At 38.7% G+C, this 15,868-nt stretch overlaps 1 protein-coding gene across 3 annotated transcripts in view; it reads left to right on the forward strand.

Annotated features, from left to right (window-relative positions):
- The first annotated feature begins 465 nt into the window (after window positions 1-465).
- Window positions 466-15,868, forward strand: part of DNAJC24 (DnaJ heat shock protein family (Hsp40) member C24) — a 58,220-nt gene continuing 42,817 nt past the window's right edge. Inside the window, exons 1-3 of one of the 3 annotated variants that reach the window (XM_074230429.1) lie at window positions 1,034-1,102; window positions 2,637-2,821; window positions 4,234-4,372. In XM_074230429.1, the coding sequence (XP_074086530.1) occupies window positions 4,265-4,372 (108 nt within the window). In that variant the 5' untranslated portion in view covers window positions 1,034-1,102; window positions 2,637-2,821; window positions 4,234-4,264. Of the gene's footprint in view, window positions 569-652; window positions 1,103-2,636; window positions 2,822-4,233; window positions 4,373-15,868 lie in introns of those variants that run through there. The other 2 variants (XM_074230430.1, XM_074230428.1) reach the window with 2 other exon arrangements.

The raw sequence follows: 15,868 nt of genomic DNA on the forward strand, positions 1-15,868 counted from the left end.
GGGGTGGCTAGGTGGTACAGTGGATAGAGCACCGGTTCTGGAGTCAGGAGGACCTGAGTTCAAATCCGACCTCAGACACTTCATAATGACCCATAATGGCCTTGGGCACACCACTTAGCCCCACTGCCTTGCAAAAATAACTAAAAACAACGAAAAGCTCAGGGGGTGTGGCTGCGGAGTTGCTGTCCCGCGGCTGGGAACGGCCCCGCTGTCTCCCCGAGGAGCAGGCGGCCACCCCGGCCTCCGCCAGGGGAGACTTGGGGCAGCGCCGGCGCGGCCGCTCCACGCGCACCTGGAGGCCTTCCCTCACCTACAAAGGGGCGGGAGCCCCGGGCCGGAGGCGGGGCCGAGTCTGCGCAGTGGCCGGAGCGCGGGGGCGTCCGGGTGCCATGGAGACGGCGGCGAGGTCGTCAGGACGCCGCGTCCCGGTGTCGCAGCTATCGTGGCCCGGCCGGAAACCGAGGCTTCCCCGCCGGCCGGGGCGGGACTCTCGACCTGCTTCCGCCGGAAAGGTTGCGGCGCCGCCCCCTCCCCCCCCGGCCTGTGCCCCTCCGCGGCCGGCGCTCCGGTAAGACGGCGTCCCGTGGGGGGCGGGGGGAGTGCGGGCGGGGGACGGGCCACTCGCCCCGACCTGCTTTGACAGGTGGGGGAACTGAGGCCGGGGCCCGGGGGGGGGAAGTGACTGGCCGGAAGTCCCGCCCCCGGCACGCTGGCTGGCGAGCCCGCACTTGCAAACATCCATCCATCCCGGGGGCCTCCCGCCCCAGTGCGTCCTCGCCACAGCCCCGGCAGCGGGGGGCTGCCCTTGAACCCCGCTTTACAACGAGGAAACTGAGGCAGAGCTGCAGCGACTGTGAGCGTCCGAGCCCCCCAGGCCCTTCTGCCCTGACGCCCCCCGACCCTCGGGCCTTCGTCCCGTGGCAGCTGCCTGTAGTCTCCATCAGGACAGAAATAATAGCTAAAACCAAAGATTCAGAGAGTAACGAACAGGAATGGCCCCTCTCAGAGACATTCTGCCCCGTGTGGACCTGCAGAGAGGCTGGCAGAGAAATGGGGAGCTCAGACCTTACAAGAGGACAGATGTTGGCATCTCCCTGGGCAGGTAATTAGGAAAAAAAGACAGTTTTTAAAAAGTCACTTTTTTAATAAGCACAGCAAGATTACCCCCAGAATGTGACAAGAATCACAGCTTTAAGAATACAACCAAATTTGTATTTCAAAAATAGCAGAACTCACATGAATTAATTTTTTACAGTAAAAAGTCACTTTTTTATAAGCGCAGTAAGATTACCCCCAGAATGCGACAAGAATCACAGCTTTAAGAATACAACCAAATTTGTATTTCAAAAATAGCAGAACTCACATGAATTAATTTTTTACAGTAAAAAGTCACTTTTTTAATAAGCACAGCAAGATTACCCCCAGAATGCGACAAGAATCACAGCTTTAAGAATACAACCAAATTTGTATTTCAAAAATAGCAGAACTCAAATGAATTAATTTTTTACTGTAAAAAAGTCACTTTTTTTATAAGCGCAGTAAGATTAACCACAGAATGTGATAAGAATCCTAGCTTTAAAATACAACCAAATTTATATTTCATAAATATCAGAACTCAAATAAATTAATTTTTTTACAGTAAAAAAGTCATTTTAAATAAGCACAGTAAGATTAACCATAGAATGTGATAAGAATCCTAGCTTTAAAAATACAACCAAATTTGTATTTCAAAAATAGCAGAACTGAAATAAATTAATTTTTTACAGTAAAAAAAAGTCACTTTTTAATAAGCAAAGTAAGATTAACCACAGAATATGACAGGAATCGCAGCTTTTAAAAATACAACCAAATTTTTATTTCAAAATTATCAGAACTCAAATAAATTAATTTTTTTACAGTTTAAAAAAAATCACTTTTTTCCTCTGCTGACATCCCAGAGAGCAAGCATTGAGTTCTCAGCCTCTTCTAGATTCAATATTAGGAAACGGCCTGGAGTCCAAGCTGTTGTTTTCCAAGGGAACTCTCCAGTCATGAGGTGGATGATTTGGGTTTGAAGAATGATTTAACCTTATTCAGCCTCAGCTCCTTGTTTGTGTTAGGGGGACAATCGTGTTAACTGTCTGAGGAGGTTGTTGGGAGATCCAGTGAATTTATTTGAAGGTCCAAAATACATTGTGAGAACATGGACACTGATGTCAGGAGACCTGGGTTCTAGTACACTTTCTGATTTTCCTTCTTGTGTGACCCTGGCCAAGTCCCCTAACCCTAGTTTCTCCATCTCTGAAATAAGGAATTTGAACTAAGTGACCTCTACATTTGAAGAAACTGGAGGCCAGAAAGAGAAAATTACTTGTCCTGGCTCACACTGGTAGTAAAATGAGAAATGGGATTTGAATTCGTTTCCTGGCACATCAGAATGAGTATTCTTTCAGCTGTTCTAGCCTTCCTCTTTATCTCTGGGACTACAATGTGAACCATTACATAACTCTTAAGGGGCAACTGTAGAGAGTACTGGCCTTGAAGTCAGGAGGACCCAAGTTCAAGTGCAGTCTCAGACACTTGACACAAACTGTGTGACCTTGGGCAAGTCACTTAAGCTTGACTGACTCATTCCAGTCATCCTGATTCATATCTAGCCGCTGGACCCAGATGCTCCAGAGGAGAGAGTGAGGCTGGTGACCCCCCCCCCCCCCAATTCAGTTCATATGCTTGTCATGGCCTCACCACCCTGATGTCATGGTCTTTGAGAATGAAGAACAACCATCATCACCTAAATCTGTGAACTTAGATACCCTGTCAATCTACATCTAATTTCTCTTAGGTAATTAAGTTTGATTTATCCTTTTATCTTACGTTTAATTTATTTCCACATGACTGGGGATTTTTAAATGCAATTCTTTGAGAGAGTTGAATTAAGATATAATTGTACAATAATTGTAATTTACCTGAGGTAATGGAAGGAAAAATGATTTCCTCTTCTATAAAATATGGACATAACACTTCTGGATTTAAAATAGGCCTTAGTGATGATTTTAACTGACCCTTTTATTTTACAGACTAGAAAACAGTCTCCAAGAAGTGTCCCACCCAAGGTCACATAGGTAGCAGAAACTTATCAAACTGACTTAATGGAAATTCTAACTTTTAATGCCTTTGACAGGCTGACTCCAAGCTGTCATTTCAGCCTTTTTTGGACATTATTCCCCTTCCCACACTTGTGATCCAAGCAAACTGATTTTCTCTCTATTCCTCACCCACCTTACTCCATTCCTTCTTTCCTATGTCTTTGCACTAGATAACTCTCCTTTCCCTGTACCATCCCCTCTCCCCATCCCCACACATAGCATGTCTCTCTTCAAGATGCAGCCCAAGCACCACTTTCTACACGAAACCACTCTTGGTCTCTTTATTTAACTGAGGAAGCCTGGAGAAGGGAGAGCATTCATTGTCCTTAGAGTGTAGAAGGCTCCGAAGGGAGTAAAATCTGGAAGACTGGAAAGGCAAGAAGAGACCAAGTTGTGAAAGTCTTTAGATGTTCAATAGAATTTTGGATTTGATCCTGGAGATAATAGAGATCTAGAGGAGTTTAATGAGTCAAGGAGTAAAGTCCAGTCAAACCTGAACTTTGGGAAGATGCCCTTGGCAGCTCAGTAGTAGACAGTCTAGAGAGACAGGAAGAGGTGACAGGAGCCTGCACCAGGCTGGCAGCTGTGCCAGTGCAGAGGAGGGGTACATATGGAAGATGTTCATAAAATCCAGTGTCAAATAGAGTGCATGAGAAAGGCCCAGTGGTGATGGGGGGGGGTGAGAGCCTCAGGCAGGAAAGGTCACTTTTCTCTGGAGTCCTTAGAGGGGCCAAGGAAGGATGGAGCATTTTACTTGTACACATAGATTATATATGTGTACGTGAATTTATGTTTATATGACTGTATTATATATATGTGTGTGCAAAGATATCATTTTCTCCATTACAGTGTAAATTCCTGTTAGTAGTGTTTCATTCATCATTATTCTTATTCCTCACCCAGTGCCTAATACAGACTCTTAATAAATGCTTATTGATTGATTTTGTGAAGCTCAAATGAGATGATATGTATCAAGTGCTTCCGAAACCATAAAACTATAAATATGAGCTATGTAAACATTGTCAGACTTTCCAATCTAATTGCTTCCTCCCTTTTCCATTAGATTAATGTGAAGTGTAATGAAGTATTTTCAATATTTTTAATGCAGTACATTAAGGAAAGGCCTTGGGCAGTGTACCATGGCTTTTGAACCCTTCCCTCGAAAGGACTGGTACAGTGTTCTGGGTGCAGAGCCTACAGCAAGCATGAAAGACTTGAAGCAAAAATACCAAAAGCTCATTTTAATGGTGAGTATTTTTTAATCTGAATTTGAATTATGTTGGAAAAATTTTGAATAGTACATAGCAAAAGCAGAGTAGTATAAATAATGTAATTAGAATGGTAATGGTAATTTGATTCCATTTAAAGTTTCAGTAATATTGGGGGGATTGCCAATAGTTTAACTATTAGACTGTTGATAAGCCACTTTTCTGCAGAATCTTTGTTATTTTTTTTTAAAAGCTACAGCGAAATCCTCATTCCTCTCTTTGTCACTATAACCAAAATATTTTGCAAACAACTGGAGACAAAGAATTGTTCATTTTAATGTTTATCTAATGCTTTCCAGTGTTACATGTTTTATATGCTAGGATAGAAATGGCTTTACTTGAAAATTGTCTCTTTAAAACAAAGCTTACTGTGTTTATTTTTATAGTTCCTCAAGCACTTAATGTAATCTATTCCATGTAGTATATGCTTAATGAATGTCTTTTTAATTACTGAATAAGTAATATCAAAGTGATTTTTAATATCTAATAATTTCACCACCAAGTAACATTTTTGAAATAAAAAGATTAGACATAGTTGAAAATAAGTATTTGTTTTAGTCATTTGGCATCAACTTTAATTAGGCATGTATGGTCATTGTTCAAACTCTGCTTGTGCATTATCAGGGAGAAACAGGAAAATTAATTGGGAGTTGTGAAAGACAGAAATGCACAGTAATAGGACTCTATAAACAATTTGCCTTGCAGTAGAGCAGGAAGAGATTTAAGGAGGCAGCTAGTGTGACTTTGACCTAAACAAGAATTCTTGCCCCATTGTCTCCAACTCGTAGGCCAAGTTTTGTGTGAAGACCTCTAGTGAGGCAGAATTGACTATTTCCCAAGGTATCCCATTCCCCTTTTGGGTGGCTCTAATTGTCACCAAGATTTTCCTTCTGTAGAATTTAAATGGGAAAGGCAGGATCCCTGGAACTTAAGAGGAATGGGAACCTCATAGAATTGAGTTCTGAAGGCAGAAAAAGAAAAAAACAGTAGTCATATGGAGAGGCATATGTAGATCTATGATGAACTCACTATGCAACTTAGATTTAAGATGGAGAGAGCTATAATTTCCACCTATCTATATATGATAGAAGCAAGGGGAGGCAAAAAAAAGATGATTCCCCAAAATCACATGATTTCATAGAGAGACTTTAGAAGTGATAAGGTTCCAAAGTAGCTAGAGGAAGCAAGAAAAATGGAGGACATCAATGAGTTTCTTTGGTGGGGACTGGAGTACCAGATGTACTGTGGTTTGGAACAGAGGAGGAGGAGGAGGATCATAGCCAGAATTGAACCAGATGAGATGTTGACTGTCAATACAGGAAAGAATGATTTTTGGCCTAGAAAGAACAGAACAAAAATGACTAAGAAGGAGTTGATAACTCAGAATGAGTAAGGAGGCAAAAAAGAAAACATTTACGTGATCTGGTACAGATGAATTTCATAGTTGGGGACTGAAAGTACTGGCAGATGAAGTTGTGGCACCACCATTAGACAAACTTTTCCAGAGCTTATGAAGAACACAAGAGATGTAGCAGATCTGCAGAGAGGCACTTGTTCTGATTTTCAAAGGTGCTAAGAGAAAGGAATCTTCAATAGAGGCCAGCAAGCTTGGATTCTTGGGACAATTCTGGAATGTATTATTAAAGAGAACATCTAGGTAAGGAAGTAGTGTCTACAAAGAATCCTTATGACTTCCTCTAGAACAAGTTATGCCAGAAGACCCTTATTTGCTCTTTTTGAATAAACTTCAAAACTAGTGGATTTATGGAATGATATGGTTATACTTTTTGATACTATTTGATAGAGTTACAAGTCATTCTGTTGAAAAATGGAGAGACTTTGTGTTGGGTTGTTGTTTGGTTATATCTGACTCTTCATGAGCCCATTTGATGTTTTCTTAGCAAAGATACTTCAGTGATTTGGCCATTTCCTTCTCCAGCTCAATTTAAAGATGAGATAATTGGGTCAAACAGGTTAAATGACTTGCCCAGGGTTACATAATTTGTATCTGAGACCAGATTTGAACTCAGGGAGATGAATCTTCCTGATTCTAAACCTAGTGCTTTTAGCTGCTGCACTACCTAGTCACCCCTAATATAAAAAGCAAAACAGAACTAAACATAACATAAATTTATAAAGGAAATCAGTTATTTTGAAATTAGTTTATATTATTTATTTTTAGTATCCTTTCCTTTTTAGATTTTGAGTTTCAAGTTCCCTCCTTCCCATTCCCTCCAGCATCCACTGGGAAGGCAAACAATATGATATCAATTAAACATGTAAAATCATGTAAGACATATTTCCATAAAAACCCAAGAAATAGTTAAAAAGTGAGAAAATCAAAAATTCAGTTTGCAGCCAGTTCATCAGATCTTTTTCTGGAGATGGAAAGTATTTTTTTTTTTTATCACTAGTCCTCTGGAATTATCTTTCACAGTTGATCATCATGACAGCATTGCTCTTACTATGCAGGGTGAAATTTCAGGTCTTCTCACTGCATTTTGCATCAGGTCATATAGGTCTTGTTTTTCTGAAACCTCCGCACTTCATGATTTCTTCTAGCATGACACTACTCCATCACAATCATATGCCACAACTTGTTTAGTCATTCTCTAATCGTTGAGCATCCCCTCAGTTCTAATTCTTTGCCACTGTAACAAAGAGCTGCCCTAAATGTTTTTGTCTTTTTCTTTTTTTCTTTGAACTCTTCAAGATATTAAACTTGTAGTAATATTGCTGGGGCAAAGGGTATGCACTATTTGTTTGGTTGGGTTATTTTTATAGTTTTTTTGCAAGGCAGTGGGGTTAAGTGACTAGCCCATGGTCACCAGCTAGGTAATTATTAAGTGTCTGAGCCTTGGTTTGAACTCAGGTTCTTCTGAATCCAGGGCCGGTGCTCTATCTGCTGAGCCACCTAACTGCCCCGGGTATGTGCTATTTTATAACCCTTTGGATATAGTTCAAATTTTTCTCCATACTAGCTGGACCGGGGCAGCTAGGTGCCTTACAACAAAACAAAACAAAAAACTGTAATGGTTGGACCAGCTCACAATTTCACTAAAAGTTCATTAGTGTACCTATTTTCCCACATCCTCTCTAGCATTGTCATTTCAGTTAGGTGTGAGTTGGTATTTCAGAATTGTTTTAATTTGCCTTTCTCTTATCAGCATTTTTTTCACATGGCTATAGATAACTTTGATTTATTCTGGAAACTGCCTGTTTATATCCTTTGAACATTTATCACCACAACCCCTCCCCCCCCATTTTCTCCTCCACTGTAAAAGCTCTTCTTTGCATTCCCCCACTGTTTTAGATATTCCCCCACTTTACTTCTCTTCTCCCTTTTCCCAGTGAACCCATCTATCTCAACCTTTCTTTTTTTTTTTTTTTTTTTTGAGATCATTCCAACCTAATCTCACATCCAGGCTCTACCTACATAAATTTTAACTATTCTGACAATCATAAAGTTCTTAGGAGTTGTGTATATCATCTGTCTGTGTAATATAATGTAATATAAAAACATATACTTTATCAAAACCCTTAAGATTACTCTTTCATGTTTACCTTTTTAATATTTGAATACTATATTTTCTATTTAACTCTGGTCTTTTCATCAGAAATGCTTGAAAGCCCTCAATTTTACTAAATGTCTATTTCTCCTCCTGAATTATTAATCTAAGTTTTGCTGAGTAGGTTATTTTTGATTAGCTCCTTTGTCTTGCGGAATGTATTCTAAGCTTTCTACTCATTTGATTTGGAAGCTGCTATATCTTGTGTGATCCTGACTTTGGCTCCACAATATTTGAATTGTTTCTTTCTGGCTGCTTGAAATATTTACTCTTTGACCTGATAATTCTGGAATTTAACTATAATATTCTTGGGACTTTTCAATTTGGGATCTTTTTCAGAAGGTGATAGGTGGATTCATTCAATTTCTGTTTTACCTCTGGATCTAAAATGATTGGGGCAATTTTCTAAGATAATTTGTAGAAACAGTGATATCTAGACTCTTTTGGATCATGACTTTTAGATATTTCAATAATTATCTCATCTTGATCTCTTTCCAGGTCAGTTTTAGGATGTTTCACATTTTCTTATATTTTTGTATTCTTTTGACTTTGTTTTATTATTTTTTTGAAGTCTCATGGAATTAACTTCCTCTTGCCCAATTCTCATTTTTAAGGAATTATTTCTTTCATGGAACTTTTTTACCTCTTTTTCCTTTTTCGTTTTAGCCAATTCTGATTTTTTAAGAGTTCATTTCAGTGATTTTTTTTGTTCCTGTTTTTTAAAATATTACTTCAGCATTTTATTTTTATTTTGCTTCTTTTACCAAACTTCTCATAATTTTCCTGCATCATTCATTTTTTCCCCCATCTTTCCTCTACCATTCATCTCTTTCTTTTACTTTTCCAGGAATTCTTGTTGGACATAGGTCCAATTAGCATTTTTCTTCCAGGCTTTGTTTGTAGTTATTTTCATATTGTTCAGAATTCTAAGTTAAAGTTGGACAGGTCAACTTTGGGTGAGGCACTGCCCTAAGCTTCAGATCTACAAGTTTTGGGTTCTTTCAAGGTGATAGGGTAGCCACTAGAAGAGTTATGATACTGGTCTCCTGATCTGTGCTTTGGTCTTTACAAAGAAAGGTCTGTAAGCCCAACACTTTGTGACCAAGGCCTCCACTTCCTTGTGACTGACCCCACTGCTCTTCACTGCCATGGAACTGTGATCCAGAAGTGTATGTGGGCTGCTAATCAGTGCCAGCTGTACCCATTGCCAGCAGAGGATCCTTTATGATCTCTTTCTGACCAGTTGTCCAACCCCTTACTGTCTCTGGGCTGATCTTGTGAAGCTGCTGCTGCTTCCACACGTGTGGACTACAGTAGGGATTCCACCTCAGGGTCACAAACTTTTCCTGCTATCCTGAATTTTCTTAGGCCTCACAACCATATCTCTCTGCTAAGTGAGAGGGTTCTTTGTCTTCTCTAATAGTCCATTTTCAAGTGTGACTGAGCTTGCAGCGACTACCCTTCAGCCAAATACAGAGGAAAATCTCAGGGCTAGGGTCCTTTGCATATCTCTATGCCCAGATGTTGTGTCACACCAGATATTGCTCTCCTATTGGCTCATTAACTGCATCAGGAGGTTTTTACTAGTTAGTCTTTTCTTATTTGTAAGTTTGTAGCCCATGAACTTATGGTAGAAACTTAATAAATGCTTACTGATTGATAGCAGTGATGAAATGCTAAAAAATATATGAGCTAATTTTTCACAGGTCACTTACTGAGTAACTTAGTTATCTGGGACATAGCTCAGAATCAATAAGCTGTCAGAAACGGGGCCAGAGCAGCCAATATTGATGTAATAAAGAGCTGTTTCTAAAAATCTATTCTGGGGGATAGTTCCTCAGCTGTGACTCAGAGTCCATTCTTAACAGTTATGATAGTCTTGATTATTTGATTCCTTAGCCCAAAGCAAATTAGAAATAGCAAATCATGAGGAGAAGGGAGCTGGTGGAAGTAATAGGAAATGACATCTGCCGCATGGAAAGCAGAAAGAACCATTTTTTTTTTTAGGAGGGTAAAGTTTTATTTGGACTTTAAAAGGGCAACTGTTGCAGAACCCTTCCCAGTGAGTAAAGAGCCCATCGCCCAACTGTGGAAAGGAGACTGTTCAGGTTGTCCTTGAGCACACTGCCATGGGTCCTCTGGCCATCAGCATTGAACTTGGGCAGCTTCTTGGAGATAGGATTCTTGTGATACGCAAGGAACTTGAACCTGGCCCTGTGCATAGCCTCCATCACGTGTTCTTGAATGTGAATCTTGGTTGGAATGGGTAGGATACTGTACCAGTGCTCACCTGGGCTTTCTGAGACCCCCTGGTTCTGCTGGAAGATCTCCTAGAGTTGGGGGACGGGGGGGGGGGGGGGAGCTGCCTCCCATTCCACTTCAGATCAGGTCGAATTCCTGTCATCTGACCGAAGGCCTCTGTAACTTTCTCTTATGTTCCTGGCTCTGCCCATGAGACCAAGTGGAAAAAGTCTAACCCCAACTCCGTAAGACAGTGCTCATGACATTAAAGCAGATTTCAAGTTCCCTCAGTCTTCTCAGTCCAGGTCAATTCATTAAACATTGATTAGGCCCTTAAGAAGTGCCAGCCTTGTGTTGAGTACCGGGGTACAACAGGAAGCCAGAGACAACTGCTCTTAAGCAACTCCTAGTCTAATGAGAGAGACAGTGTGCAAGCAAAGACACAAACAAGCTAGGTACAGGTAGGTATGGATTAAAGAGGAAAAAGCACTGGGATTTTTAAAAATTTCATTTTTTATTGCATTTTAAGTTCTGAAGTGTCTTTCTTCCTCCCTTCCCACCCTACACTAAAGAAGACCACCTTTTCACTCACATGCACTTATAAGTGTGTGTGTGTGTTACTCATGTAAAACTATACTGTGCTCCCTTCTATTTATCAGTTCTTTCTCTGGAGGTGGATAGCATCTTCCTTCATAGGTCCTTTATAGTTGATTTGAATATTTTTAATTCTCACAATAACTTAGTCATTCGTAATCATTCTTGGGACAATGTTGCTATTACTGTCTACAGTCTTGGTTCTGCTTATTTCATTCTTCATTATTTCATGAGATCTCTCCACATTTTCAAAAATCATACTCACTTCTTATTATTTCTTACAGCATAGTAGTATTCCACCACAGTCATATACCACAACTTGTTTAGTCATTCTCCACTTGATGGGCATTCTCTCAGTTTCCACAAAGAGAGCTGCTATTAATATTTAGAACTTTTTCCCTGATGGGAAATTGACCTCTTATTGAAAATTTTATTCATTTAAGGCAATGGGTTTAAGAGTGACTTGCCCAAGGCCACACAGCTAGATAATTACTAAGTGTCTGAGGCTGGATTTGAACTCAGGTTTTTCTGACTCCAGGGCCGGTGCTCTGTCCACTGTGCCACCTAGCTGCCCCCTATTGGGAAACTGACCTAATAGTGGAGTGCTAATTCAGAATTTTATAATACTTTGGGCATAATTCCAGATTGTTCTCCATAATGATTGGATCAGTTCACAGATCCACAATGTTTTAGTATCCTAATTTTCCCACATCCCTTCTACCATTTAGCTAGGTTGATAGGTATGAGATAATGTCTCAAAAGTTGTTTTAATTTGCATTTCTCTAATCAATAATGATTTAGAGTATTTTTTTAACATGACTATATATATCTTTGACTTCTTTATTTAAAAGTTTGCTTGTTCATGTCCTTTGAGAAAACACTGGAATTAGGAGGGGTAAGGAAAGAATTCCTATAGAAGGTGAATCTTAAAGTAAGCCAGGGTAATGCCTTGGTCCTTTAATCTCTATTGTCTCCACCATTCTTTGACTTTTCAGCATCTTCCTTCTACCAAAGTACTCAGAGTCAAACAGAATGCGCTGTTCAGGTCTGAGGACCGTAGAGAACCGTGAGACTACTACCTCCCTCATCCTGGAATCTTTTTCAGATAGTCGAAGATTAGTCAACTATTTAGGTTGCCCCATAATAGCCTTTGTCATAATAAGGTTCAGCCCACTCAAAGATCTAGACCTGCTGTCTAGTCATGGTTCCCCCCATTGGACAGGCATAGAATAATAGTCATGTTATTTGTCCTCAAAGGGTCAAGTTTTCCACTACCCCAATGCTGTCAAGATGTTTGTGAATCTTTACAATTTCCAGTTGTAGGACCATTTTCTCCATGCCTTTATCCAAATTATTAATAAAAACATTCAATAGCATGGAGTCAAGCTTAGATTTCAGGGGTATTCCACTGAGGGGTTCCTGTCACATTGACTTCAAGCCTTAACAACTTCTCTGAATCTGGCCCTCAAACCAGTTATGTATGTATCCATCTGATTGTATTATCATTTTTTTTTTTTTTGCAAGGCAAATGGGTTTAAGTGGCTTGCCCAGGGCCACACAGCTAAGGTAATTAGTAAGTGTCTGAGGCCAGATTTGAACACAGGTACTCCTGACTCCAGGGCCGGTGCTCTATGCACTGCACCACCTAGCCGCCCTGATTATATTATCATTTAACCTATATTTTTCTATATTTTCCACAAAAAGAATGTGAGATACTTTATCAAAAGCTTTAGAATAAATTATAGTCTAGGGAAACTCGGTCTGCAGCATTTTCTTCATCCACTGAAGTAAATCTGGAAAAAGGCATGGGTGTTCTTGGGATTATGTTGGCCCTTCACCATCACTCGTTCCCTTTTTGTGTGTTTGCCAGCTGTCTTTTTAATGTTCTTTTCTGGAACTTTTCCCACAGTTCAAATTGAACTCACGGGCTTTTTTTCTTTTTTCTTTTTTTTTTTTAAGTCTAAAAGATATTTGCCCTCATATTTCATTGGATTTCTTGATTGCCATAGACCTGTTTTTTTTTTGGGGGGGGGTTGAATGATATGTTGTTTCATCTTATTTTTTCAATGATATGCAAAGATAATTTTATAAGCACATCTTTTTGTAAACTTTTGAGTTCTCATCCCTCCCCATGACAGTGAGTAATCTGATATAGTTATGAGTATTCAGTTATGTTTAACATATTTCCATAATAGTCATGTTGTGAAAGAAGATTCGGAACTAAAGGGGGATAAAACCAGGAGAAAAAGTAAAAAGAAGAACATTAAACAAGTTTTTAAAAATGAAAATAGTATACTTAGTTAGCATGGTTTTTTTTTCCTATATAAATTCTCAAATAAGAGATTATCCTAGAGCTAGCAAAAATAAAATCATCGTGGTAATTCAAATCAGTACCTGGAGCTTACTTATTAATGATTTCATTGGTCATTTTGTAAACCAGCACTTGATGTTCATATTTACACTTGGCAATTTGAATGATCCTGTTTTTTCAGTCTGTGTTTTTAGCATTAAGTCATAACACAGTTGAATAGTGTTAAAAACAGAACATGTGACTAACTAGTAGCATTCAGTGTCCAACTTTCATAAAAAGGCACATTTATTATTTATTTGCACTTAGTCAAGTACAGAAAACTTCTCATTTAACACCTCCTATATAATTAGTTGTTCTAGTGAAATATTCAAAATAACTGAGACTACAGAGTTTACAACACATGGTGACTGAGTAAATATTGCTCAAATGTTCCAAGTTTTACAAATGCCCTCTCTATTTAAGAAATGTTTTACGTCATCTTTCTTTTTTTACAAACTTGCTAAAGACTTCTTATATTCCCTGTGTTCCAAGCTGGGGAAAATAAAGATGAATAGGACTTAGTCATGATATTCCAGGACTTTATAAGCTGATAAAGAAAAGACATATGATGGATAGACACAAAAGATAAAAATGTATAAATTGACCTGAGAGGATCATTTGAACCAGAAATTCTAGATACACTTTTATATGCAAAATGCATTTTAAACACAAGAGCAATTTTAAAAATATTTCAGTACTAACCAGCAAGAATTCTGTCTCATAATTTATAGAATAAAAAAATTAGAATCTTTTCATCTGACAATTTAATATTATGGTACTTTCTCCAATGGGATGAATAACTTTTTTTTTTCTTTATAAAGATTATCTTCTAAGTTTCCTACTAATAACTATGAATCAGTTGTGATTTTGGAAGTTTTATAGGTCGTAGCTGTTTAGTTATATTCTTTCGCTCCTTTTTCAGCTGTTACATATTTGAAAATTGCTGTTTACTAAGGATGAATCTTTCCCCCAAAAAGCTTTGTCTATTTGAAAATTGGGTGTCTATTCCTGTTGATGCTGATAATATTATAGGATACCTTTCAACTGGAAAAGAATTATTGTGTAGGAAAATTATATGCTGCTGTTACAATATGCTCCCTAATCTTAAAGGAAATCCGTGTAATTTGAGCAAGGAGTATACAGGGTATTCTTGATTCTTAATGGAGGAAGGGTACAAAATACTGTTCAACACTTGTGTACGCATTCAGTTTTATTATTATTTTAAGTGGCTACTTGTAAACTGTTGAAGAGGGAGTAATGTAAGTCATTTTAATTCCCACAGCAATATAGAAGGAGCTTCTTATATTATAGTCTTAAAGGAAATTACCATATCAAAAAAGAAGAGACCAGGGGACAATTAGATCTTCATATACAGATCTGTGGAATTAGCACTCCCCTATTAGGTCAGTTTCCCAATAGGGGAAAAGCACAAGGATTACAGAATGAATACAGAAAAAGTTTTAGGTATGAAGGCAAATTTTGCGTGTGGGGGGAATCTGAGACTGTTTTAAGTAAAAATAAGAGATTTTCTTGCTCCTTATAGAAGCTTTAGAGAAGTTACTGTTGATGTTTTAGAAATCTATGTCAGCTAATCAACCGCTTTTTAGGTACTATGTGGCACAACACAAGAAAGTTTCAAATAAATACCTTTTTTCTTTAATATAAATATAAAATCTGAATATAAAGACACAACTCTTGGACTGAAAAAGTTTCAGAAAATAAGATACTTGAAAATTTTAAAAGTCAGAGATGATAAATACTAAAATTATTTTTAAAACAGTTGTCATCCATTTTTTCAATTGTGTTTGACTTCTGTATTTTTTTAGAAAGTTTTATTTATTTTCAGTTTTACAGTTTTTGTCCCAATCTTGCTTCTCTCCCCCCACCCCACTCCCACAGAAGGCAGTTTTTTTAGTCTTTACATCATTCCCATAGTATGCATTGATCTAAGTTGAATATGATGAGAGAGAAATCATATCCTTAAAGAAGAAACATATAGTATGAGATAGAGCAGAATTACATAATAAGACAATTTTTTAAAAATTAAAGGTACAAAGAAAGTCTTTGGTCTTTGTTCAAACTTCACAATTCTTTCTCAGGATACAGATAGCATTCTCCATCGCAGATATCTCAAAATTGTGCCTGATTGATGCCCTGTTATATGAGCAAGTCCATTAAGGTTGATCATGACTCCCATTGCTGTTAGGGTGTTCAGTGTTCTTCTGGTTCTGCTCATCTCACTCAGCATCATTCACACAGATCCTTCCAGGCTTCCCTGAATTCCCATCCCCCCGGTTTCTAATAGAACAGTAATGTTCTATTACATACATATACCACAGTTTGCTAAACCATTCCCCAGTTGATGGACATTCCCTCAGTTTCCATTTCTTTGCCACCACAAAGAGAGCTGCTATGGACATTTTTGTACAGGTGATGTTGTCTTACGCTTCATGATTTCTCTTAAGGGTTTTCTTAGCAAAGATACTGGAATGATTTTCCATTTCCTTCCATTTATTTTACAGATGAGGAAACTGAGGCAAGTGGAGTGAAATGACTTGTCTAGGGTCACACAGCTAGTCACTGTCAGAGACTGTATTTGAACTCAAGAAGATGAGTCCAGACCAGGGCTCTTATGCATTGCACTACCTACCTAGCTGCCCTTTCCAAAAACAGGTAGAGTAGAACATGTTAATAATGATAAGAAAGAAGCACACTATAGTT

This window comes from Macrotis lagotis, chromosome 3 (assembly GCF_037893015.1).
Source record: "Macrotis lagotis isolate mMagLag1 chromosome 3, bilby.v1.9.chrom.fasta, whole genome shotgun sequence".
NCBI lineage: Eukaryota > Metazoa > Chordata > Mammalia > Peramelemorphia > Peramelidae > Macrotis > Macrotis lagotis.